Source organism: Rhea americana, unplaced genomic scaffold, assembly GCF_003343005.1.
Source record: "Rhea americana isolate MKP2758 unplaced genomic scaffold, rheAme1 scaffold_4, whole genome shotgun sequence".
Lineage (NCBI taxonomy): Eukaryota > Metazoa > Chordata > Aves > Rheiformes > Rheidae > Rhea > Rhea americana.
Genome location: NW_028186534.1, coordinates 6,410,238 through 6,436,537, shown reverse-complemented (window position 1 = coordinate 6,436,537; position 26,300 = coordinate 6,410,238). Strand labels below are relative to the sequence as shown.

At 40.0% G+C, this 26,300-nt stretch overlaps 1 protein-coding gene across 1 annotated transcript in view; it reads left to right on the top strand.

The window, feature by feature from the left end:
- Positions 1 to 21,016, top strand: part of ATP9A (ATPase phospholipid transporting 9A) — a 53,634-nt gene extending 32,618 nt beyond the window's left edge. The window contains exons 14-26 of the mRNA XM_085314070.1: positions 2,432 to 2,524; positions 3,404 to 3,487; positions 4,366 to 4,536; positions 6,419 to 6,517; positions 6,834 to 6,923; positions 7,051 to 7,195; positions 8,094 to 8,158; positions 8,879 to 9,034; positions 10,473 to 10,537; positions 11,409 to 11,517; positions 12,802 to 12,859; positions 14,817 to 15,020; positions 16,153 to 21,016. Of these exons, the coding sequence (XP_085170196.1) occupies positions 2,432 to 2,524; positions 3,404 to 3,487; positions 4,366 to 4,536; positions 6,419 to 6,517; positions 6,834 to 6,923; positions 7,051 to 7,195; positions 8,094 to 8,158; positions 8,879 to 9,034; positions 10,473 to 10,537; positions 11,409 to 11,517; positions 12,802 to 12,859; positions 14,817 to 15,020; positions 16,153 to 16,289 (1,476 nt within the window). The 3' untranslated portion in view covers positions 16,290 to 21,016. The remainder of the gene's footprint in view (positions 1 to 2,431; positions 2,525 to 3,403; positions 3,488 to 4,365; positions 4,537 to 6,418; positions 6,518 to 6,833; positions 6,924 to 7,050; positions 7,196 to 8,093; positions 8,159 to 8,878; positions 9,035 to 10,472; positions 10,538 to 11,408; positions 11,518 to 12,801; positions 12,860 to 14,816; positions 15,021 to 16,152) is intronic.
- Positions 21,017 to 26,300: the final 5,284 nt, after the last annotated feature.

The window sequence follows — 26,300 nt, the reverse complement described above, 5'->3', positions numbered from 1 at the left end:
GTATTTGATTTTCATTTATAAAGAAAATGCTTATAAATCAGTAACTGACAAGTAAAGTTTTCTTTTAATAAATATACACATATGCACGCGTAGTTACTCATGTTGGTTTTGATTCACAGCTTGCAAGGTAGTTACCTCTTTAGAAAAAAAGCAAAAACCTAGAAATAATGGAAGGGAAAACAGCATAAAGTAACCAAAAAACAGCAGAAGCAGTAAGCAGCTGGGGCAGGGAGGAACTACAGAGTGAAACTGCTTATTCCACACTCAGAAGTGCAGTAAGTAGAATTAAAATAGAAATATTTTTCTGTTCAACTATGTAAGTACTGCCCGTTCTTATAAACTCTCATTTTTTCAAGCTGTCRGGAGCCATTATGCTCATTGTACTAGACTTTTCTGCCTAATCTGGGTATAGAATTTCAGCAAGTGATTCATGCATCGAGCTTACTGAACGTTACTGAAATCCTTGGTGGAGACGTCCATCTGCCCTGCTGGTCCTGTCCTACCTGTGTCTTATGGAAAAAAAAACAAAAAACCAAAACCCTCTTTTAACACATCACTTTAAGTAAATAAAGTAGGAGTTAATATTGAGAACAAGTGGCAGATGTTACCTTATTTGAAACATTTTTGCCATATCTGCTTGTTACACGTGATCAACTATCATTTCTTGGTAGCTTATTATTCCAGTTCTCAGAAGTCTCGTTTGAACAAGGCAGCCACCCTCTTTACAGTACTGCTTACTTATCTTCTTGAAAGAAGACCCGTTTGTTTGACCACAACATTTTCCACTCTTCTTTTTCTTTGCTCTTTTTCCCCTTACCCGTGTGGAATGGTCTTTGTTGTAACGCAAAGATAGTGCTATTGTCATATCTGGAATTGAGAGACGCCTTTGAACTGTGGCCAGACTCGGACCACGGTGGAAAAAGATGCCTCTACAAAACAATATAACTGGCAAATCTCTGTGCAGATTTATAGTGTGATCTTGCCATAATATGAGAACGCACTAACCTCCTATTGAACTTGGTGAGAGGAAATGACTAATGCAAGGAGATAGCTGATACAGTATTTATATTGGACAAAAAGTCTAAACTATCTTAAGCCAGTTCTGTAGCACGGGAAGTGGAATCTTTATTCAGTTTCCTACAGAGATGTTGTTAGACACTTTTTAAKCAAATAATTTAATAGATAAACCTTTACCTTTTGCTGCTGCCAGCAGTGTAATGTTTTATTTAAACAGATTCTAGTTGTTTTGGTAGTTATATCTATTTTGTTTGGGGGATGTGGAATGTGTGTGTATCAGTATATGAACATTGAGTACCCCAGAAGACACTGGAAAACATCACGTTTAGTTATAAGAATCTTACTTGTAAGGATCTTTATGACCTTGGCAAGAATGCTCAGCAGAGGATCCTGATAATCCTTGCCTCCTTCTGAATTTCATTACCAAAGACACTTTTTGCATGTTTAGTACCTGTGTCAGGTGTTGCTTTTCCTAGCTRTGAATGTCAACTCTTTTCCCTGTGCCACAGGCTTTTGGGCTTTTTACCTTTCTCAAATTCTTCATGTGTGAGAACTTTCGTTGCTGGTTTCTACAATTGCAGAACAGGCTGACAAGTGTATTAAATAGTTTAAAAATGAAAAAAGTGTTCATTGTACTTGTTTTAAAGTATTTTTCYCCCCCTCCTTGTTCACAGCCATCTATTTCCAGACCTTTCTGGGCTTTTTGGTTTTGTGTGTTAAGTTTATTTTCATCCTATCCCTGGTGACTATCTCCACTTACAGTGCAGTTTGTTCCTTACTCATTGTTTTGTCTCCTTTGAGGAAATTGCCAGGCTTTCCATTAGCTTGTAATACTAATAGCTGTGACCTCCTTAGGTATCTATCTGGTTAGAAGAGATTTTTTAATTTGCAGTAATGTAAATATGCCTTGCTTTCAACCTACAAGTTTGTATCAGATAAGGCAGGCAGCAATCTAACCTTTCTGTGGCAAGCTTAAACTTCAATTGAGCTTTGCCATATAATGTAACAGAAGGATAAAATAGAGTGATTTTTACTCTGTTAAGCTTTGCATATCTGTTTTATTGTTTCAGAAAGTATAAGGCTTGAAGCAGATTCTTGGGGTGCAGGGTGATTATTCCAAAGGCGCATGCCATCAGAAGCAAGAGGTGTCTGCTTCGGGATCATACATTGCTGATTCAAAGCTGATCATCCTCATCTAATGCATTTATTCCTGCTGCGAGTAACCAAACTGCAATCAAATAGGTATCTCCTTTTGGCCATGAGTCAAGATGCTGAGCCAAATGGACCTTCAGCCTGACCCAGTAAAACTGTTTTTATGACTTGTGTAGAAAAATCTCGTGTCCTAGCTTGCCCAGTTCATTCAAAATATGCTAATCAGGTGCCCAACTTAGACACTTCTGCTTGTCTTCTTCAGGATGAATCAACAGGAGAGATCACTTTCTACATGAAGGGGGCTGATGTGGTCATGGCCGGCATTGTGCAGTACAACGACTGGCTGGAAGAAGAGGTACGGGGCAGTCTGCCTTAGATACAGAGGATTTCTTGGGCAAGTTATTTTCTTGTGCCAGGGTGGCACATGACAAAGCTACTGATGTTAATGTAGCAGGATGGAAGTAGCTGTTAAAACATCTGCAGGCTGAAAGATTGATGTATCAATTCATTGATACATCATTGATGTATCAATTCATTGGATTAGCAGTCAGCCAAATATATGTGCAATAATAGTGCCTTTTAAATGAAGTCAGGTGGCAAGTTCAACACATTTTGTGCGGGATAATTCTCATAGATGAAATGCATTTTGCTCAAAATTGGCTGACATCTAAGGTGGCCAAATGTGTCATGGGCTTGATCCTGCATTTGGATTTATTTTAGACTGGGGGGGGGTCTATTTCATTTCAAAACTGCATTTAGTAGCTTTCTGCTGGGATGTRTTTGTCAGGTTAGCAGTAATGTTGACGCAGACTTCATAGCAGGAGTTCAATTGGTGATTTTTTTCTTCCCAGTGTTCACAGAGATATAATATTTGAATCTTGTTTTAAAGACTTTATGGCCAAAGATTGTAGGTCTTCAAGTCAAAAGCTTGCGTCCTTTCACTTGTAGCCAGAGAAAATAAAATTAATGGAGCTGGTTTTGCCATACTGATATAGACATTTTTGTTTCTGATCACTGGGGTAGATTACAAACTGTTTCAGTTCTCTTCCCCCCCCCCCACCCCCCCTTGAGTTTATCATGCACTTTATCAGATGTTATAGACTCAATGGGGTTGCTCAAATGGGACAGTTGTTTTCTTAACCTGTTATCTTACATTGCAATCTCTGCAATGCTGTGCATAAATCATCATCCTTGAGATGCCTTTTATGGTTTACAGTGTGATTCTTCTTTGCAGTGTGGTAACATGGCTAGAGAAGGCCTGAGGGTTCTTGTTGTAGCCAAGAAGTCTCTGACTGAGGAGCAGTATCAAGACTTTGAAGTAAGCTTTTGTTTGTTTGTTTTGCTTTGTTTTTAAACAAATAATTGCTGAAGTGATTCTCACAGACTTTTCATGATAATAATACTGCCTCTCATCTCCCTACTCCTTATGACAGAATTGTCATTCTTAAACATCTTGCTGTTTGTTTAATCAAAGTAGTGTTTTGAGTAAGAAACTGGATCCTATCCAGGACCCTCCAGAACACTTTATGAATCCTGCCTTACAGTCTTCTGTGGTTATAAATTCTGCAATTATTCATCATTTGTTAGTCAAGTTGTGTTTTGAGGGGGAAATTACTGGCTTTTAATTTTTGTGTTTGCATCCTGACATCTATGGAAACTGCAAACATTCTGAGTATAAACAACCAGGCTTCATGGAAATAGAGACTTTGTGCATGGGGTTTGTTATGTGGGACCCCAAACACAACGTTAATTTATTTACCCCAGGTAGGCAGAATTCAAAGGAGAATTGCTTGGTTGAATGCAGAAACATGATGGTCAACATGTTTAGGACACTTTATTGCCCTTGTAGGAAAAGTGCTAGTCACAAAAGCCACAATTAGACCTGTAGTGTAAGAGAGTAATTTGCAGGCTTTCTGCAGGCATTACTTCAGTAGCTGTTGTGCRCTTGTGTACACAAGAGCACACTGTGCATTGCACTGTCCAGCTGGCACAGGGCAGGGACAAAGTGTGGGAAATTTCCTCAAATATTTTCAGCCTCGTTCTGTAACAGTCAGCTAGTGTTCCCAGGGCATTGCAGGTGGCACCCTTGAAGGCAGGGAGGCTTGAGTGGTCCTGCTGGTTAACCCCATGTTCCACAGAAATGTAGAGAGGCTGCTCGAGGGACTATGACTGCAGGTGTGTCTGATCTGTCCTTAGGCTCGCTACGTGCAGGCGAAGCTGAGCGTGCATGATCGCTCACTGAAGGTAGCCACRGTGATCGAGAGCCTGGAGATGGAGATGGAGCTGCTGTGTCTCACTGGGGTGGAGGATCAGCTGCAGACAGATGTTCGACCTACTCTGGAGACGCTAAGAAACGCTGGCATTAAGGTCCGACTAACCTAACATTTCTACTAACAGGAATCCCCTGACCTTCTAGACTACTTGGCACTGTCTTACAGATAGTAAATTGAAACAGTTTGGGGGCTCTAGCAAGGTAAATATTTCAGCAGATGCCCTTTGGGAGTGGGGAGAGTGAGCATTTGAGCATCTCTTTGGGTACAGAAGGTGCTCAGTGTTAAGTATTAACTAARCACATCAAAGCATATAAACTGTGCTTTTGCTCTCTGTCTACTCTGGCTTGTTCTACACAGAAACCAAGTGCATGAGTAGGAAAGTAGCTATAGAAGGGTTTTTTWRGSYTTTTTTTTTTTTGCTTGCTTGTTTGTAAGTGTTTGTTTCAAATGGTGGTATAAAATGAGGCTGAGTCAGATCTGTTCTGTCTCCTGGCATGCAAGTTCTCATGCTGAGGTTGAAGCACCCAGCTCTGAATATGAATGTGCAGGAGTAGCCGCTAGAGGGGGCCTGAGCCATGGGAATGAGGAATGGGAATGGGTTTTTTCCAGCTTTCCAAACTTCTGCATCTGAGGCTTGAACACCTATAGTCTGAGCTGTGTTTATTGGCAAAGAAGTGGGCGTGATTCCCACTCAATTTTCCCCCCTAAAAATTTGTCAGTCAGATCTTGGATTTGCAAAAGGAAAATAATGGACCAAATGCTCAGATTTGGGCAAGAAAAGGACATAAAAGGGTTCTGGTTGTGGTTTCTCTGTTTTAAATACAGAAGTGAGCAAAACTTCAAGCTGTACTGCTAATCCAAAAGCAGGGCCGTTGTTTGGGGTTTAGATAGGAAGTGGAGTTCAAAGCCTCAGACAGGCTTCCAGCAGCACTTTCTGTTTGGAGCCATCCCTATAAATAACAGGAACTTCAGCAAGGAAGTAGGAGAAACAGAATGAAGGTCCTTAGCAGCACTGTGGCTCTCTCCCCTCCCTGCAGCACAGTCCCAGTTTCGTTTTTTTTCTTTTCACCTCGGCTGGAGGCGCAGTCGTAGCGCCGAGCGTGTAGTCATGCGTAGCAAGCGCTGCAGTTCTCAGCAGTCACCACGATAGCATGTTCAGTAGCGWGTTGCATGCAAGAGGTAAATCCAGACTGAAGGTAGTCTCATAACTTGTTACAGGGACCATCTTGTTAAGATCAAATCTTTTTTCAGCCTCAGCTTATTAAACAAATAACTGCTGTCTTTTGTTTGTTTGTCTGGGGTTTTTGTTGTTGTTTCAAGTTTGGTTAAATACTGTTTGGTGTTGTCTTCAAAGAATAAAAACACCAGTAGGAAAACAAAACAAATTCTGATTATATTTATACTGTTGAGGGAATTCCTTGCCAGATTCCAGGAGTATCACTGCTGACATTGCTCTCTAATGCCCCCCACACGAAGCACAAAATAAAAGGAGCAGTGTATATAAAAACAGCTTGGTCTGTTTTTATGTCTGTTCCAGACGCACACATCAGCAGTGAGCTAACCCCGGTTGCATCATCCACATTTCAGGCAGGGCCATGAGGGATCTCTGCAGCATAGTCTGCTTATTTCAGCCTACGAGAAATAGCTGAGATGGGACGCATTAACACATGCATGCACATTCCTTAGCTTGCATTTTGTGGGTTTTATCAGCAGCACCTTGAAATGCTGCAGGTGGAAAAGTGTTGCACATAGTTTGTAACCTGTTTTGCATTTTAGCCTCTAAAAGCTCTGTCTTTCATACATGAGAATTTTTTTGTCTGTTTTAAAATAGAGCTTTCTTTAAAATGTATGTGTGTGTATATACACACATGTATACACACATGCAAATTTGAACAGTACTTTGATATGTGGTACTTGCAGATGTTCTGAAGATGTAGTTAAGTTTTGTATTTAATATATTAATATTTGGATTTCAGGTGTGGATGCTAACAGGGGATAAGTTGGAGACAGCCACATGTACAGCAAAGAACGCACATTTGGTGACAAGAACACAGGACATCCATATATTCAGACTAGTGAGTAAAGCACACGTGCCTTTCTCTTAAGACTTGGTCCTGACACTGAATTTTGGGACAGAGGGCTACTGAAATCACAGCCATAGCCCAGAAGCAGACTGAGAATATATATGTTCTTTTGACCCAACTTTGAGGGGTTTTGGGGGGGGTTTGGGTTTTTTTTTTTGTTTTGTTTTGTTTTTTAATCGGGCTGTATCTGAATAGCTTACTGTGCTGCCTGCTCATACCACTTTTGCTCCCTTTGAGACTGTTTTGTTTGGGTTTTTTTCACCTCAACCACCCCAATCCTTCCTTAGTTGTCATGTTTTTTTTCCAGGTGACTAACCGTGGAGAAGCCCATTTAGAGCTGAATGCCTTCCGCCGGAAACATGACTGCGCACTTGTTATTTCTGGCGACTCACTAGAGGTAAACTCCAAACTCTTCAGACTGTTTAGGAACAGTCCCAAAACACTATAGCCGAATTTAGATGTTTTTTTTTAAMGGAATATTTGTAGCACAAATATTGATGATGCTTCTGTTCTCTGTAAAATAGGTGTGTCTGAAATACTACGAGTATGAGTTCATGGAGCTGGCTTGCCAGTGCCCTGCTGTGGTGTGCTGCAGATGTGCCCCAACGCAGAAGGCTCAGATCGTGTGCTTGCTCCAGGAAAGAACTGGCAAACTCACCTGTGCAGTAGGTAAGAACTGGGTTTAGTAGGCAAGACCTTCATTAAAGTCTCCTCTGACTCATTCCTGTTTATGTGTTAAGCAAAGAATCTTTGATTTAACGTGTATGTGGACGTCTATACCTGTGGCTACATGTATATGGTAGATAGGTATATGCACACGCATACATGTATGTGTGTATATATGTGTGTGTGTGTATACATATATATATATATATATATATACACACACTAAAGAGTTTTAAACATGTAAACCGTTGGGGGTGTTTTTCTCTCTCTTTTTTTCTTCCTGCTTTTTCTGTTAGCTTAAGGTTGCAAGCAACCAGATTTTGAAGCCAGAAAGAATTGTTTTTTACTACCCAGCTGCACAAGATAACGTGTATTATGCTTATTTTGGAACTAAAAGATGGCTACACTAGTTAAGGCTGAGTGATCATGTATGTCATCTTTGTTTTTTATATTCTTGAGTGAGCAGTTCTGCGTCATCTTATAACACCTGAAAATGCTGAGTTAGGGAACAGGGTTTTTGTAGGATGATTGATAAGGTGAAATTTTGCATATGTCAACTTCAGTGACACAAACTTGGGGTTGTATCTATGCAAAACAAAGTTTAAACTTGATCAGGGAAGGTGCCATTGCTAATGTGAGGTTTATTTCAGCATTGCACATAAAATAACGTACTCTACAAACCAGTTTAGGTGATAAGTACCTTTCAATTCTTGTGGCTCTATAAAAAGAAAAATCTGCTTAAAGAATTTAATTTCCTAGGTTCTATTTAAAGTCTTGCATTTGTTAATGGGGTTTAGTGTTTCTTCTGGCATTACAATCTGATCCAGATGCCTTTGGTGGGATTACAAGTTGCCTGTGTTGCTTAACTGCCAATGTCCTTTATCTRTGCTCTGACCCGCAGGTGATGGAGGGAATGATGTCAGCATGATCCAGGAGGCTGACTGTGGTGTTGGAGTTGAAGGAAAGGTGGGATTATCTCATGGTTAAGAACACTCCCTATGGCACTTTAGAAGCTAGTTTGCAAGCTATTCCTAAATGAATCCTCAGAAATTCATGCAATAAGAAAGAATCACCAGACCACAAGCCTTACTGTGAAAAATAATTTGGCTGTAAACTAGGCTACTGTTTAATTGAACTCAAGTACGTTACTTGGTTCTTGGAAGATTCCCTGATTGTGGACCTTTTTGTTTTTTCATGATGTGCCAAATGATGGAGCTGTAATTGCTCTGATAACATACTTACTAGGGGTACCATTTCAGAATTGATTTTATTACCTTAGAAAGCAAACCGTGAGTTAGAACTTGGGTTCGTGCATGGACTTCCTTGGAATATGAGGATGGGATTTGGCCACTGTACAAAGATCCTGCTTGGAGTGAGCCAAAACACTCAAAGTGAGCGAACTTTTGCAACTGAAAATTTGTGTTTAAAATGAACTTGATATGAAATGAGTATCATGTTAACATGCGTGTTGTGAGTCATAATCCAGAGGGTTGATTGCTTAGAGTGTGAGGCTGGGGATCAAATGGGAATTCTCCTCATAGTTTTGCTCTTTGCTGAAGAGCCATGGTGGCAGGCAGAAGTACTGAGGTAATACTGGCCCCCACTTAATGCAGTGTAAACGGTATGGTATTTCTTTGTTTCCAGTATGAAATGATCTCATCATGCTTTTACCTATCTTGTACACAGGAAGGAAAACAAGCATCACTTGCAGCAGATTTCTCTATCACTCAGTTTAAACATCTGGGCCGTTTACTAATGGTGCATGGAAGAAACAGTTATAAAAGGTCAGCAGCTCTCAGCCAGTTTGTAATCCACAGGAGCTTGTGCATCAGTACAATGCAGGTAAATGGGCTATTTCCTAAGGGCTTTTCCAATGGGGAGGTAAAAATAATAATAATAAAAAAAAATCAAAGTGCAAAGTTCTGCATTTCAAAAGGTTCTGCATTTCAAATTGGATGCAACTATTTCTTCTCCTTGAAACATTTGTAAATTGGAACTTGAGACTGTTGCTTTGATCTGAAAACACACAAGAAGGTTCTGTGTGTTGGACCAACATTAGCAACTTTTTCAAAACTGGACAAACAATATCCTACCTTAGAAAATACTGCTGTGATGCAGCATGTTATTGCTGTTATTCAGTGAGGTTACAAAATACCTAATTGTGTAGTAGTACAATGTTCTTAATGATTAAATGCACGTACTTACAGGTATGTTTTAAGTTAGGCCTTCAAGCAGTGAGACCAAAGTTAAGCAACTGTCCAAAGAGGACCTGGCTCGGACCCCGATTACTGAAACCTCGGTCTGGCACGAGGAGGAGTGTTCCTGGGGCCTGTGCCAGGAAGGTGGTTGAAGCACATACCGACTCTCCCAAGCGCTCATACAGCAACGTGAAAGCAGTCTGTTCCTCTCCTTTTCAAAGAGAACCTGAGAAACAGATGTAGTATTTACAAAATCTCAAACCCTGCTGGTGTGCAGAACCCCAGTGCAACACAAATGCAATTGCCAGTTAGCAGAGAGAGCTTAAGGGCATTTTATGAGCCAAATTCCATTCTTAGCTATGTTCACTTGAGTGAAAGATATAGTTAAGGACAGAGGTTGCTCTTTGGGAGTTGTGTTTCCACACCACAGTGTATTAATAAATACATCCTTTCAAAACACTAAGGCTTTTCAGTAAAGTACTTGATATGTTGGAGAAGTGTGATTCTTTCCTCTACCCTTTTTAGAATAAAGATGTTGAAGGATGAGTAGAGACAAAAGGTTCTAACTCAGGGAATAGTCTAGATTGCTCTGTGGTAGAGAGACATCTCAAACGAAAAAAAAAGGCAAAACCCCCTACTCCCGCATAATTTCTGTAACTGACCAGAAATTAGTCTTAAATGCATTGGAGTTTGGAGWTTGTATTAGTAGGTGCTTATTCTTTTCACATTCTGAAGACATCATCTGAGGGTGAGGTGTGAAAAAGCAGGCACCTGCCCTTCACAACATCTGCATGGCTTTGATCAAGCCAGTGAGCTTGGAGGAATCTCTTTAAGTTACTTTTTGTAGGATTAAAGGTTTCCGCATTCAGTTCTCCAGTGTTTGCTATTAAACATAGCTTTCATCCAAGGTTTGTGTAGGAATTAAGAGCTGATATTATGTTCTTCTATCTTCATTCCAGGGATTTGGAGAGCCCACTGCAAGTACTTTCCGATTTTGAACAAAGTATATTTTTTGGCTGTAATTTGTACTGCAGTATCTCAAACCTGAAAAGCTGCTTTTTTTTTTTCTTTTTCTTTCCTAGGCTGTTTTCTCATCAGTATTTTACTTTGCTTCAGTTCCTCTCTACCAGGGCTTTCTCATCATTGGGTAAGAGCTTGCTTCTTTTATTAATAGTGTGGAAAACCTATGCATAATGAATAGATTTTGGCTACTTAACATGCAGGGCATGCCCAGCTCTGCTCCGAGTGTTTCACAACGCTCCTTGGAAGAGGGGGTGTGATCCTTATCTCCTTCCCACTCCTCTGCACTGAGCAAAGGTGCTGAGGCATTGCAAACCTTTCTAGCAGCTTTCCCAAAAGGAAAATTGGTCTGATTCAGAATAGCAGAAAGTAACATCCTCTTCCAGGAGGAGGTTCTTCAGCCCTAGCATGAAGCAGAGGGGCAGTCATATCACAGCGCTGGGGAGCCCACAGGGAGCCGGTGGTGCCGGATACTCCCTGAGCGAGGAGGTGAAGATATCCCATGGCCTCTCACTCCCAGCCGTGCTTGGCCTGGGCACCCTCACCTGGGCTCATCATCAGAAGGAATCTGCTGCAGTGTGAAGTACAAAGGTGTTTCACTTGCAGTCACGTAGTTTTACATGCTATCAAGCACTTAATTAAAAAAAAAGGCACAGCAATTCATCCCCACTCCCTTCTGATGCAAACAGCCCCCCAAGCCTGAACTGAGGAGCAGCATTTGGGGTGGGGTTGGTCTGTCGCAGACTCATTAATAAACTTGTTACAGCAGTTGCAATACCTGAATCAGTCATCCACCTCAGAATGTTTCTAATCAAAAGTTATTCACAAAGCAAATACTGCAGTTTTTTCCTACATGCAAATGCATGTGTTACATTTGCAGATTTTTACAATGTGTGGTGTTCAGGATTTTGAGAGTATTGTTTCCTTTCTGGAGGCTAGGATTTCTATTTGTTCATCTAATCCTTAGATAACTTTGTGGTTTTCCACCTTCTTCCCAGATACTCCACAATTTACACGATGTTTCCAGTGTTTTCTCTAGTCCTGGACAAGGATGTTAAGTCTGAAGTTGCTATGTTGTACCCAGAGCTCTACAAAGATCTTCTTAAGGTTTGGAAGACTCTTCTTTCTCTGTTTTAAGATATCTGTCTTGATTTAGGACCTTCTGTAGAAGAGTTGAATATATTATCTGTATATATGGAACTTTATCATACATTTTCAAGCAAAATTCTTTTAAAGGCAAACTTGAGTTAAGAGATACAGCTTGATTTCCTTACAGTTTGTTGTTGAATGCTATATGAAATACAATTTATTAGAAACAGCTGGGAAATGGAAGTTCCATTCTGTGGGTTATTCTAAGGATTTAATATTGCCAATTTGTTCCAAAATAAAGTGGGAGGAGAAATTGTTGGGCAAATGGCACTATCCTAAAGCCAGAAAAGAGGGGAAGTGTAGGGAAAGGGATCTACTCATTTGATGTAGAGGAGGAGATTATCACATAGTTTCTGGAATGGAAAATTGTTGTAAGTATGATCTAAAGAGATCTAAAGATTTTTTTGTGTGTTTTTTGTTGCATTAGCATGAAAGAGAGGTCTTTTTCTTTAAACAAAAAAATGTATTTAATATTAACCATAGAAATATCAGGAAGGTAAGTTTTGTCCCTGGTGCATTTTGGTTTTCTGTTTTCAATGTTGTTTTCTCCCTGCCCCCACTCTCCCTGGAAAATGTTTTGAGTATCTAGGGTATGTGGACTGGGAACATCCTTCTTAACTGAAGGAAAGGGTGGACTGAGTCTTCAGCAGATCCTTTCCCTCAAGGATTTCTGTTAAACAGATACTTTCAGAAGCAAAGCCTGTTTTTCCAACAGCCTGGATAAGTCCCCATCTGGTTTCACTTGCAAGTTGTCTCTGATGTCATAAGCCACTAATTCTGCAGCCGTCCGCAGGCCTGGTTGAAACGTAGCGGGTTCTGTACTGGTTTAGTTGTGCTGGCTGGAGGTGCTCTTTTTTAAAACCTGTCTGCCTCCAATATGATGTGATTTGTGTGTGTGTATAGAAATATAGTATTAATACGTACATTATATATATGTATACACATGTATGCACATATTTTACAGCACAATGATTAGACTCATGAGACATCTTTACATTGAATTAGTTGTGTGTGCAGTAAGGAAGAGGCTGTACTGTACTGTGCAGGCAGTGAGTATCTGAAGTCCCAGGCCTCTCTCATGCAGCACAAAAAATGAGAATAAAGGGACAGTGCCTCGGGGCTGGTTGTTGGCTTTTGTATTTTTTCCAAGTCGCCTTCAAACTCTTTTAATAATTGCTGGATTGATCTGTAAGTGAATGTTCATAAAAGAAAACTCCAACTTTGTGTCTTTTCTTGCCCTAGGGGCGACCATTGTCATACAAAACGTTTTTGATATGGGTCTTGATAAGCATCTATCAAGGTAAGACATTAACTGCTTCTTGTGCTTTTGTAAGTATTAAATGCTGCAGAGTATCTAACTTCTTGTATCATAGGAAGTTAAGTCAGTCATGGAGTGAAGCTAGCCATGCATCCCTAGGATGGTGAATATGTACATATATATATATATATATATATATATATACACACACACTTTTTTTGGATCAGGAAATGTTGGCAGTGTTACCAATGCAAGAAATGATCAAAAACTAAATATTGATGTTAACTGATCAACACTGTCATAGGCAGCAATGTATGCCTTCCTATTGGGACCGTCCTTTGTAATTTTGGACAAATTACTTCCAGTGCTTCCATTGCTCCGTTTGTAAAGTAGAGCTTGTAAATCTTCCTTTCTTTTGAAAAATGTTTTCCAATCTATGAATGATACAGGTTGCTAACACTGCAAACTACACAATCTGTAGGTTTAGCCTCCCTTGTGTGTGTTACCTAAACCTTGTCTATTAGCTGTGACAATTATTCTGGTTACTTCATAGCCATTTCTATTGAGGGACTGGAATAGAGCTCAAATTTTTGATCATATTCCTTACACTTTACTTAAGCTGCTGAAACAGCTAAAGAAATTCCTAAATTACAATGCATCCATTTTCTGAAAGTGGAGGTAGTAATGAGGGTGTATATCTGAGAAGGCCTTTTCTTTCAATTCATTTTTTTAATCAGGTAACTTCAGACACAAATTCTTTCTGTTACTGATAATCAGGAGATCATGGAAAACGCGCACATAATGCTGAGCTATAAAGTTAAAATGGCAATATGATCCTGTGACAAAATTTGTTGTTTTCCAAGACTCCTTTATCAACAAGATTTGGAAGAAATGTGCCAGAATAAGCAGCTAATTTTTATTGATTTTAAATGATATTACTATCCTTAAGAAGGGAGCGAGGCCAAGAATATGAAACTCCTTAACATTATCCCTTGAAATCTAATGCGTTACAACACCATGACAGGGATAGTGGTCTTCTGTTGCTATATAAATAAGATGGCAAAGCCAAGGCATTTATAGAAAATTCACAAGTGGTGGAAATCTAAAGCCAGAGGGTGATGCATTGAAAAATTTCTTCTTGAGCTAAGACCACTATCTGGTTACAATATTTGGTTAAAGTGACTTCACTTCTGCTGTGCTAAATAACTAGAAAACAGCAGGCCAAACAATTGGACTAGTTGCTAGCAGAGATGAGCCTAACTGAAAACTTGAGCAGCCCTAAAGTTTGGAAAGTTCACAGCTGGATTTGAACTTTGTGGCTCAAGCTCTAGTCACTTGCAGGTTTTCCCTTCCGAAACTAGCCTCGTGTGATGGATGTTGGTGCGGATTACTCATGCTGCTAGCATGAGTTATTTGTGCAGGTGGCTGTCCGAGGCGCTGTGAGCCATCGCTGGCTAGCCAGAATAGGAGCATAAAACAATGCATCATAAATAGCGCTATAGTATGTGCTTCTTGTAGGGGAAAATGTAAAGGGGAGAAAATTTGGCCAAAGTAGTGCAAAGAGAGGTCAGCTTGTATTCACCAATCTTTTCAGCGCTTTATTTCCATTTGAGCACTGAGGCAACACAATATGTTTTAGAGCTAATTGATATCTTTTAACCTCCAAGTAGTAACCAACCGCTTTTCTAGGAGGATAAATTTTCATGATGTTAGAAGTCTCCAATTGCCAAAATTGTGTGCATTAATTTCCTATCTCCATGTGTCTATAAATATGATAGACTGTTATAAAAGTCTGGGCACCTCTGCAGTAACTTTTCCCTGTCTCCTCATCAGTTCTGTCTCCTAAATAGTAACTGATTCATTGTCATTAAATCCAACAGATTGCTTGAAAAACAGTCTCAGGATATGAGTGTGTTTCAGCCTTTCCAGGATTAACAGTGGATGTTAGGGCTTAGACTGATTTTCGAATAAAATATCAAAACGTTCCATTCTCTGACAGGTAGCATCATTATGTATGGAGCACTCCTCCTCTTTGAATCAGAATTTGTCCACATCGTCGCCATTTCCTTCACGTCCTTGATCCTCACCGAGTTGCTGATGGTGGCGTTGACAATCCAGACGTGGCATTGGCTCATGATAGTGGCTGAGCTGCTTAGTCTCTCCTGCTACATAGCTTCTCTGGTCTTCTTACATGAATTTATTGGTAAGGTTAAATGTCTTTTCTTTAGTCCAGTCAGTTGTTTTAATGACCTGAATAGGAATAGGACTATAAGGGTATGAATTGAGTTTAAAGGTTGTTGAGGAAGTCAGCATAGTTATAATTACAATAGTTCTGACGAATAAACTCTTTGATTTGGAGACACTTGAAAGATAGTTCCTCCTCATAGCTAAATGCTAGAGGAGATAAAGGTGGTCAATAAATTGTGTGCTGCCCAGTGGATCTCCCCTTACTTTCAGAGCTCCACCACATGTAAACTATCATATACAATAATGGTCTTTGTTTCCAGGTGGAAACTGAACTTGAGACTAAAAATATGAGCCTCTCTTGTTGGTTTGAAAGATTTCATCTTTTAACTGGATGAAGCAGCTGCGTCGTAAAACTTCCTGATTTTGTTTACTTCACTGGGACCCTTCTCTTGCTAGATTTTTTCTTTTCTTTTCATTTGCCTGAAGCAGAGCTAGTATTTTTCATTTCCCTGGCAAAAGGAAATAGAATGAGGAATTCCAGGTTCTCTTGAGAGCAAATATCAGATCCCTGGTGGTTGTTACGGTGTTCCGTCAGGAACCACAAGATGTCACTGCTTGTTCCATAAAGCTCTGCAAACCCTGAGGGTAGTGAGGATAACTTCCCAATGCTTCCCAAGATCTGAATCTCTTGCATATGGATATACTGACTCCATTTTGAATGATCCTTCAGCTATTTTTGCAGTGCTTTTGAGGTACCATAACTGAACAGCCAAGCAGAAGACAGGAACTCCTGGAGTCAGCATACAAGTAGTGCATTTAAAGAAAGCCCAATTCTGCCAGAAGATGAATAGCCCTGTTTCATATGGGGCTTGTGTCTGTATTTGCCTATGATGAATTATATGCCTTGCTGGAATCTCATGAGGACTGTGTTAGAAAATTTGTATCTTTTGTGAAAGAGAAGGGAAGAAGGGTAAGGAATCAAACTGTATGGGTTTTGAGCTTTTGTGCATATGGAGAAGGTGAGGCTGATAGTGTAGTTAAGTTGTGTTCCTTCTCTATGCCTCCTCCCCAAATGTACTTCCCATCTTCATTGATTCTATACTTCCCCCTCCCTTTTTTTCTTTTTTTCGTTCTTTTTTTTTTAACAGATGTTTACTTCATTGCAACTCTGTCATTCTTATGGAAGGTCACTGTCATCACCCTGGTGAGCTGCCTCCCCCTCTACGTCCTGAAGTACCTGAGGCGAAGGTTTTCTCCCCCGAGCTATTCAAAGCTCACGTCATAAGGGGCCGCTCTCCTTGCTCAACAGAGACAAATATTGCACATGGCTGAGAGACAAAAATCATGTAGTTGTAACTATACTGAATACGTCTGGTATCTGCGTAAGGATCACGTGGTAATCTCTGTTACATGCTACTTTATTGAAAAAGACTTAAACAACTGCTGGGAACATAAACCTAATGATAAATGGGAGTTTTTGGAGAGTGAAGGCTCTTGTTAGTTCATCCAATTTTTGTCACTTTTTTCAACTTAATTGGGGTAAGATGCATGCAACTGCAATGATGGTTGGTTTCTCATGTGTGATGCAGAGTATCTGAAAGCTGCTAACGACCTTGGAATTTATATGTGATGAAAATTTTAAGTTACTTTTTAAGTATCTTGATGTTTCTTACATGGTGTTATGTTTTTTTATATTATTTATCTTTTTGATTCGAGTAGGTACATTCTTTCTCTATCTTGGAAAGCCCTTACTATAGGTGATGCACTGTATTGCTGACAGCCAGTTCCTGATTTGTGCCATGCCGTTCTCATAACAGCGTACTAGCATGCCAGATCTACACACATTTGAGAATCTAAGCCTGTTTGAGATTTTCCTTCAGTTGAATTGTAGTCAATCTAGTGTTTTTGGTGGTATCCAGACATTGATAAATACAGAGAAATGTAATCCAAAGTCAAGAAAATTCCGTTTTGTTTAGCTTTTGTGCTTCCTGATAAAAGGAGCTGGTGATATAATAGCTGTATATTTATTTGTATAGGAGAAAATTATTTAAATTAAAAACCCCTGTTGGAAAGAAATTTGCAGCTGATTAGCCTTAAAATGTGTTGACAACGTGAGAAGCGACTCGTACGGCTCTGCAGACAATGCAGCAGACATGTCTTGAATCCTTGGAGACTGAAAGGAAAGGTCATGGAGCTGCTGCTCCACACAGCTACACAAAATCTGTTTCCTGTTAGGATGAAATAGTGAAGATGAGCTGCAAATAAGCTGAGGCACTCCTAGGTGGATGTTGTTCATGATACAATCTCTGCAGAGAGGCAGTTTTTGAGAACTTGTTTGCTCTAAAAAACAAGCTTGAATCAGCGAGGCAAGCTCAGAGGCCAAACCATGGGTGCTAGGCCAGTGTGCAGAGCAAATTGGACTTTCCTTTTTAACCTTCCAAAAACTTGCTGAGTTTTGTTTTTATCATAAGCTTGACCCATGTTACAAACAGCACGTATACAGACTGCTCAGGAGAATGACAGTGAATTAAAGGAACCTGTAAGGGTTGAATGTGGATGAGCTTTTAGTGACCATCAGTCTCATCTAAGTCTTTAGACTCTAAGCTCTTTACTCTGTGATAAATTAGTTGCTTGCTGCCTCATTCCCATGTCATAAAACCTGCTGTTGTACCTGGTTGGTAGGCAGTGCAGAGAGGCCAGGAGTGGTGGATTCCAGCAGCCTGAGCTTCCTTCTGCTCTCTAAACACCTGCTCAGGGAAACTGTGCTGATACAAGGAGCAGAAGCTCCTTTGGCTTCTTTGAGTCATGCTAGACCACCCTAGGAGCACCAACAGCACCAACTTATCTTGCCATTGCTGCAGACATCCCACTGTCACAAGCAGCACAACACTGCTTAAAAAGTTCTGCTGTGAAAATCAAGGTGGAAAATGGGAGTGTCATTTTAAAAGAAGAGCTGGTGTCTCTATTGACCCAGTGTGATACATATTGAATTTTCAGATCTAAAAAGCCATGGTTTTTGTGGCTGGTTTGTGGTGAGTGCTTTAAGGAATGTTTTGTACAACCTGGCCTGCGTTCCTTGCTCTAAAGTACTGTGAGTAAATATCAAAGATGAAGTAAAGCAAGTTCCAAAAGATTTGGAGAAGAATTGGGTGTGCTTCATTATGCACATGGCTCGGGGCAGAGGAAGGTGCAAGTCCTTGTGCCCATGTCATTTTGTGTGAGGGGAAACTCTCAGGAAGGGTAGACAGCTTCCCTAAAGAAACCTAGAGAATAAATAGCAACGGTGTCTGGGACAGTGGACCAAAGGGTGCTGTGTCCTTCTGCTGCCACCTTTCTTCCCTGGAGCAAACCTGCCCTCTGTGGTGTAGATCTGATGCTCTCCCTCAGCCTTCTTCTCTTAATAGCCACTTTGCTAGTGACTCTATTTCTCTGTCATCCAAAAGGCCTCACAGACTGTGGATATCTCGGCTTTTTGCTTTATTATTTATTTATAGGAAACATACTGAACTGAGAAGACAGCAAAATTAGCAGCTTCTCCTGTTCTCATTGGGCACTGCTTTTTCAGTGGCCCTCCAGCAAATCTAGAGAAAAAGCAAAAAGCATACACAGTTCCTTCCTACCGTATTTATTTGTGTCCTTTTATTTCTCTTCCTTTTGCTTTTCCAGAGAAGAGTCAATCGTATAAATACAGGTGATAGGTACTATTGCATTCCCTTTGGGAATGGAATTTCTGTTTTAGATGGCAGAGTGGCCTGAGAGTTGTAATAGTCAAAAAGAAGGCTAGTTCCAGTGTGTCTTCTCTGCGTGCTTAATTTAGAAAGTTACGTTTCAAAATCCTTGAGGAATAAGAACAGCAAACACTTAGATCTAGAACAATGGGGGTTTTTTTGTGCTCTCTTCTGATTAGGCTCTTCTGTGGGGTCCTAAAACTTAGCAACCACCTTTAAAAACAACCTAGTGACTAAGGAAACTTAGCTAATACTGAGCTAATTCTTGGAATTCATCTTTTCAGTAATGGTTTTAAAATTTGCCTTTCTCTTCTAAATTCTTCCAAGACAAAAATCCACCCCTTTCACATGTACAAAGTGGGAAAGGCCCTGAAAGTCCCATATTCTTAAATGGTTTGTCTGACAGAAGAGAAGCGGAGCCTGAAGAGCCCTGTTGTGGAAGAATCAGACTATCAGCTTTTCGTGAATTTTGCCACTTTGCCAAAAAAGTTCTTAATGTTGTCTTTGTCGTGACTTGCTACAGTTCTGGATAGTGTCAGCCTTGCAGATGCTCTGGATTTCCCAATCAATATTTGATTTAAGTAGATTTAAATATAACAGTCGAGATTTTTTTTAGCTTCTTGTGACAGACCAGTCAAGTCTCTCTTGTCCTTTGGAAGATAAATGACAGTATACATCTTTGTAAGAACCTTGTCCTTATCTATTGTGTGTTAGTAGTTAAATGTCCTGCAGCAACAGTGCCATGATACTGTATGTAAATATTTGAGAAGTATATATGGTAGAATTCACTGTTTCCTGAAGTCAATACAGTTTACACTGAGTGGACCATATTTGCAAAATACTAGCTTATAGCAAGAAAGGGAGTGAATTGTGATTTCAGTAATATTTATTGAATCATAATCTTAATAAGGAACTCATATTTAGTGGCATTGATAGTAATCTGTAGCTGTGTTTTGGGGTGGGGATTATGTTCCTTTGCAGCTAGTTTTTTGCACAAGGTTGTAAATCCAGGAAGCAATTTCCACCATTCTATGATTCTCTCTGGGTACGCATTGTGTTTTTTTAAAGCAATCATAAAATTAAAACTGCAATCTAACAAACAGCAGGAGTCAAACAAKTGTTGTATTTTTCATGCTTAGCACTTTGTCTATAACACTATTTCCCTTAAGTTATTTTAAAAATGTTTTTAAAAGCAAAATTTAATGCATATGTTCATACTGCACATTTGAATAAATGTATTATTTGCTGGAAATTAATTGCATCTTTTTCTTCTAGTCGTGCAGAGTGAAGCAGATTTCCTCTTCTATGTAATGTCTTGTTTGTTCTTTGAATTTATTTTGAGTTCTTGTTCCTTTGCTTCAGTGTTTGGTGTACTGTAGCAGGTCATATAACTTGTGTGCTTTGCGACTGCTRCAGATGATGCTGTGGAATAGCAGCGTATGTCACCCAGTGGGCTCGTGCTCCCGCAGCAGCTTTGGGAAGGTATCTGCCTTGCTTTTTTCTTCTGTGGTTGGTTAACACACAGGTTTTGGGACAAACCCTGTCCTGTTCTTCATCCCTGCAGTAATTCAAGGTGTGCTGTCATCCTCTTTATTTTTCTTTAACTCTTATATGTGTTTCCTCCCCTATGTTGCTTACACCTGGAAATGCTACCGAGCTTGTCCTGTTTGTGGTGGTTTAGCTCAGCTCATAATGCAATGCATAAATCCTTAGTTTGCACATGCGGTGCTCTGAACCAGATACGTGAACTACTAATTGCATGCARCTCACCATCACGAGTCCTTTGCACACAGCTGTTCAGGTGGGAGTTGACTCATCTCCACAGCTGCATGACTAAGGCCCGATCCATTTCTCACTGGAGTCTTCAGGGTGAGATGGATGGGCTATTTTATTTATTTATTTTTAATTATTGTGTAATTAATAGTATTTGATTTGTATAAAATCCTGGGTTCTACAGCTTTGCCAATATGGTCCATTATTACTGCCTACCACAACTTGTGTACTTATGCCTTTTAAAATATTTTTAATTGTTAAAATTGTTTTAAAAATGTTAATTTAATTTAATTTTTAATTGAGGAAATGGATTCTGGTGTCAAAATGATATTTACTGTGATGCCAATGTTTTGTACCTGTTGTCTAGTTAAACAACATGTAAATACTCTTGTTTCAAGAGAAATATGAATGCCAATTATTTATTGTTCTGTGGAGCTATATGTTGCAGATGTGTAAGAACTTAAAAGGGAATGTTGTAAAACAAGGTGGAAAATAAATTTTATGCAACTTCTTTATTTCGTCCATATATATCACATATGATGCACGTGAGTTAGTCCTGGTGCAGTCAGTCCAAGATGTACTTTGGCAGAATTTAAATACATAGGTTAAGTTGTGTTGTGCCCCTTTTGCTTGGCTAAATGGGAAATACACATCTGAGCAGTGATCAGTACTCTCTACTGGTCAGCGTAGACCTGTGATGTTATGCTTTGTTAGAGTATCTCCATTAAAAACAGCTTTCTAGCAGTCTTAATATAGATATAAAATATATATATATATATATATATATATATTTTATATATATATATATATAAAAGTTTTGAAATGGCAGCTTTTGCTGTCATTTATCGATAGTTACTTCTTGCAAAGTTCCTTTCTGCAGGTCATCGTGGCTCTTTCTGGTGGTTTAATGATGTGGAGTAGTTCTGTGGAGAACAAAATTTGGCAATAGGAAGGGTGCTCACCCTGCGTGTGTCCTTCTGTGCCTTTTTCCCTGTGCTCCCAGACAAGTGGGTAGAGAGAGTCACGTACCGAGGACCTCGCGAGTTTGACCGCTAGGTGGAACTTCAGCCCTGGGATTGCCTGTCTCACTTACGCATTTTCTAGAACCAGTTAGTCCCAGAGTACCCAACTGTCCCTGGGCTTTTTTTTTTTTTTTTTTTTTTCTTTTTTTTTTTTTTAACACTCCCGTTTGAAAATTCAATTTTGAGAGCCTCAGCTCATTTAGGAAGATACTGGCCAGATTATCCTTACACTTTTTTAAACTGGTGTAACCCCAATTGTGGAGAACATAGCAGCTAATGGTGAAACCCACTGGTGGGAGTTAGGAGGATCAGRCCTTTTGCTTGAAAAATATACGTGCTTCTTTTGGAAAAACAATGATGCAATATCATTAGGAACAGCTATTTTTAGGATGTTCTCATCACTTGAATGTTTAAGGAACTTGTTTTACCATAGTCACAACAGTAGTCACACCGATAGCTCTGGCTGCCGTGCTTTTGTATCAGAAGCAGTGGGAACAGGAAGAAATATGAAACTGAATATTCTCCAAAGYTCAAAAGTTTTGATTATGAACATAATGCAATAATTTTCTATCAAAACGTAGTATTTGTAAACATTCTCATTGAACTGGGTAAAGACAATCYATAACTTAGGAGACAATATTTAACTAAAATAGTGATTAAAAGCTGCGTTATAAATTCAGTTAAAGTCTCATGAAAAAGTTTTTCTTTTAGATTCTGTACWGTGCAGATGCCAGCATCTTAACCTTCCTCATGCCTAACAAATTTGAGGTGGTAAAATAGTTAATGCAAATATTAAATCTTTTTTTGTGATGTTTGCGCACATCAAATAAATGCTGTAGACTCCAGAAATTACAGTAACGGATTTCACTCCCAAGTGTTACCAATTTCCCATTTTAAATGGGTTACATAAGTCCTAATTAGTGGTTCTTTTAATTTATGGACGGTTTCTTTTTAATGGTGAAGTGTGTAATTAAAAAAAGCTAGAAATAGATTTTCTAAACTCACTCTGGAAAGGGAGGAAGAATTTCTGCATTTTTTTTTCACCCAAACATTGCATAATAGTAGAAATGTCAAAGATTTCCGTGGGATTTTATTTCATTCTTCATGTGGCTGTGGTCATTCAAGAAGTTTGAACACTGCAGGGGTTGGCAGATTTTTGGAAGATCACACATCCTGGGATAAGCTTTCAGCCTGGGCTTTACCAAAGAATGCCAGTGGCCTTATTTTTCAAGTTATGGTTGTATTATACACTGGTGTCCTTCTTTCTTTCTTTCTTTTTTTTTTTTTTTTTTTTTAAAAAAAAAGAAGGAAAAGAAAAGGATAGGTACTGACTGGTAATTGGTTATCTTATGGCTGTGTGCCTTATGTGTTGCATTAAAACATATAGTAGTTTCTCTTCACTTTAAAACATATGGGGAACCGGAAAACCTTGTTAATATGCCCTCTGCCTTTTCCTCCTAATTTGTCAAGTACTGACAGCTGTCTATCTACATTGCCTGTAGATACATGGCATTCAATGTCAGTGTCACCAGAGGAAGGCGAGTGCTCCTATTCCCATGTCTCAGACAGAGCCTGGGCTCCCTAGGTTGTACCCAAAACCTGTGGCAGAGTGCAGAACGCAAAATGATTTCCTTTTTTCAACTATTAGGCTTTCTCCCCACTTTAAACGTTGAAGTCAGTCCTGTAGGAGAGGTACTTACTCCACAAATTATTCAGATATCTTTTCTTAAATTTGGAATGAGATTGCAACCTATAAAAAAAGTTTTTTTGAGGCTCTCTATCATAGAGACTGATAAATCTCTATCCAGAATTTTTGCTTGGTGCCTCCATCTTGCAATTTGAATTACAGGTTTAAATTACGTCTGTGCTGCATGTTTTACAACTGCATGCAAAAGCACCAAGTTTCAGAAAAAATGTAAGCAGGAGTTAACTGTGGAAAGAGTTTGCTGCAACAGCAAAAGTATAATACAAGCGAAAGCTCTGCTGAGTGTGGTAGCTGTTCTTTGCAGCATTAAATCCTGGTCTGGCACCTATGACAGGTCAGGAGTGACCCTGTCAAGGGTGACATGCCTGTTTAGACGCTGTGGCTTCCTTGACCTGCAGGCCAGTGTTTCCTTGCCCCAAAACTCTCTGGGTGGTGTGGCACTCTCTGGATTACGTGGTGAATCTCCRAGTTTCTGCTTCTTGTAATTAAAGTCATAGACGATCGGCAAGTTGCACGATCCGGCCTTCCTCAGATGTCCTTCCCTCTTCTGCTTTTCTCCCTTTGTGGCCTAAGACCTAGCTATTGCTAAGTGAGGGGGTTACAAAAAAGAGCTTTAAAATCATTGCATTCCCACTTTAAAGCCTCCTTCTCTTGGCTTGCTGCGACTGTGCACGTAAGGAGGAATATTGTGTGCTGTTCGGAGTCTCTCACAGAAAGAAGTAGTAACAAGAACAATCTGTGCAAAAGAATTTAGCGCATTAAAGATGGGGGTAATAGTCATTCTCATTTGTCCTTTTATGTGAAACAGATTTTATTTTAAATGTACACTCCGAGTAGCTTAACTACATCCAGAAACTTGTTTACCAGGGTAAAAGTAGAGCTGCCCACCATTTAAGCTAAGAGTAGGAGTAGAGGTGAATTGATTATGCTGCGGGATTCTGCTTAGCGAGCTCAGAATTACTGCCGAAGCGCACACCTTGTTGGGCGCGTGGCAAGGGGGGCGTCTTCTGAGCCTGCAGTTACTGCAAGTGCTGTATTTATATGTGTGCTGCATGTCTGTTCCCCAAAAGCTGAGTTACAACTCTGCTCTAGGCTTTATATTCTCTGCATTGAGATGAAGCTCTACCGTGTGCTAGAAGTCCGGCTCTTACGTTTTTAGGACATGTCACTTCTGCTTCATTTTGTCTTGGGGCAGATTTTGCTGGTGTGTAATTTGTCAGAAAGTGATGCAAACTGCAACTGATTGGGATTACTATTTAAAATGAGAATAAACTTTGCATCAGTGAGATTGTCATATAAAATGCCACTGATGCCACGTAATGGTCTTGATGAAGCACGGTACCTATTTCAATAGCAATGACGTAACAACACTGGGAAGAAATGCCGCCTGGTGCTGAGCCTGCTGTAAGGARCGCTGTGCACAGAAGCAGAATTCCTTTGCATCCTTTGTAAATTTGAAATTAAGGTTTTGAATAAAAGGCACATTTATAAGGATCAGCATTCGGACATTCATGACAGCCTCTGCTGGACAACGTCTCCTTTCTGACCAAGTGGTTTCCAGTGAATCACCGCGTTCGGCATCTGCCGTTGCTATGGCTGCAGTCCTGTATGGCAGCACACTACGGGCCATCGCTGTAATCCTTGATAAGGAAGGTCCCGCGTGGCAGTCGGCTCTCTTGGGCTGTTCGGGGCACTGTGTGGAGCTGGAAGCTCGTAAGRGTTACTGTTACCACATTTATTACCTTTGATCATGTTTCAAGAATTAAGCAGAATAGGACCTTTGAGAAGAGACCTCTGGCTTGCAGCGGAGAGTGAAACAGCGTATCAGCTTGCTGTTGGGCTAACAGCGCTGCCAGCGCTCTTCTGCTGGCCCATGCAAGGTAGGATCTTACTTCTCCCTAGAGACTGTTCTGGAAACATTTATTATGCTCTCCAGCTGCACCCCTATTAGACTCCATCCTGTTCTCCTTACAYTTGACAACCAGCCCACCATGAGCTGTAAAATTTCAGAGCCCTAGTGAAGACCAGCCAACGTTTTAACCACTCTCTTGCCAAGGCTCCCTTGGAAGGAGCCTCCAGCACGGTGATGAGAGCTCTCGCTGCTGGAGCCGCACTAGCGGTTAGCAAACCTAGTGAGACCTAAGCACAAGTTTTTCCCAGAGAAGGTTAACTTCCCGTTGCGCTCACTGCGTGGCATCCCAGGTGTCAGCCACTCCGTGGTCACGCCTGATATCCATGTGTACATACACAGCTACTGCCTATGCCTGTGGATGCGTTTCCAACTCACTTGATCTGCACAAGATCCTTTTCTCAATTTAATCTTTAAAAATAACTGGAGTAAGTTAAATCTTGATGTTTAATAATGTAGTTTTAAGTGCTTAATACATGGTCTTGTCTTCATTGTAGCCCGGAACAATTACTTCAAGCCCAATGACAAGCAGAAAGGTGGTTCTAACATTGAAGGTGAATAAAGTTATAGAAGAGCAAGCAGATTTTCCCCCTAAATTGTGAGCTGGAAACTGGCACTGCTTTCTCCCTTTATCTCTACTTGTCTGTTTTCAAGGTAAGTGAAATCCCTGGAGGAGGAGAAGGCCGGTTTTAAATAGGTTCTCCACTATCGTTGTCTGCTGTTAACTATACTAAAGCAGCATTTATCAGTGATTCACAGTGTGGCATAGGAACTTGGACCTTCTCCACTTTGACAGCTGGGCTATAAAACAAAAAAGAGATTTCTAAAAAGCCAAGGTTAGACATTATCAACCCCTCATCTATTTGGCCTTCTCTGGATACACATCTTTCCAATCTTTAGTACCCTTTTATTTATTCATCAAGATGCATTGCTGCCTTTTAGCTGGGTCCAGATAAATTAACCCAAGTGACAGTTTACATTTTAGGTTGAAACTAGTGCCAGAATTTCCCAGGCACCTCTCTACAGACTAAAGTTTGATCTGAAGCTGCTCAGTTTTGCTTCTAGGAAGTCTCAAGCCTCTTGATGATCAGATTTTAACATCTGATCTTTTCTTTGTTTGAGGAGAAATGCTCCAGAAAACAAATTTGCTAAATGAAGT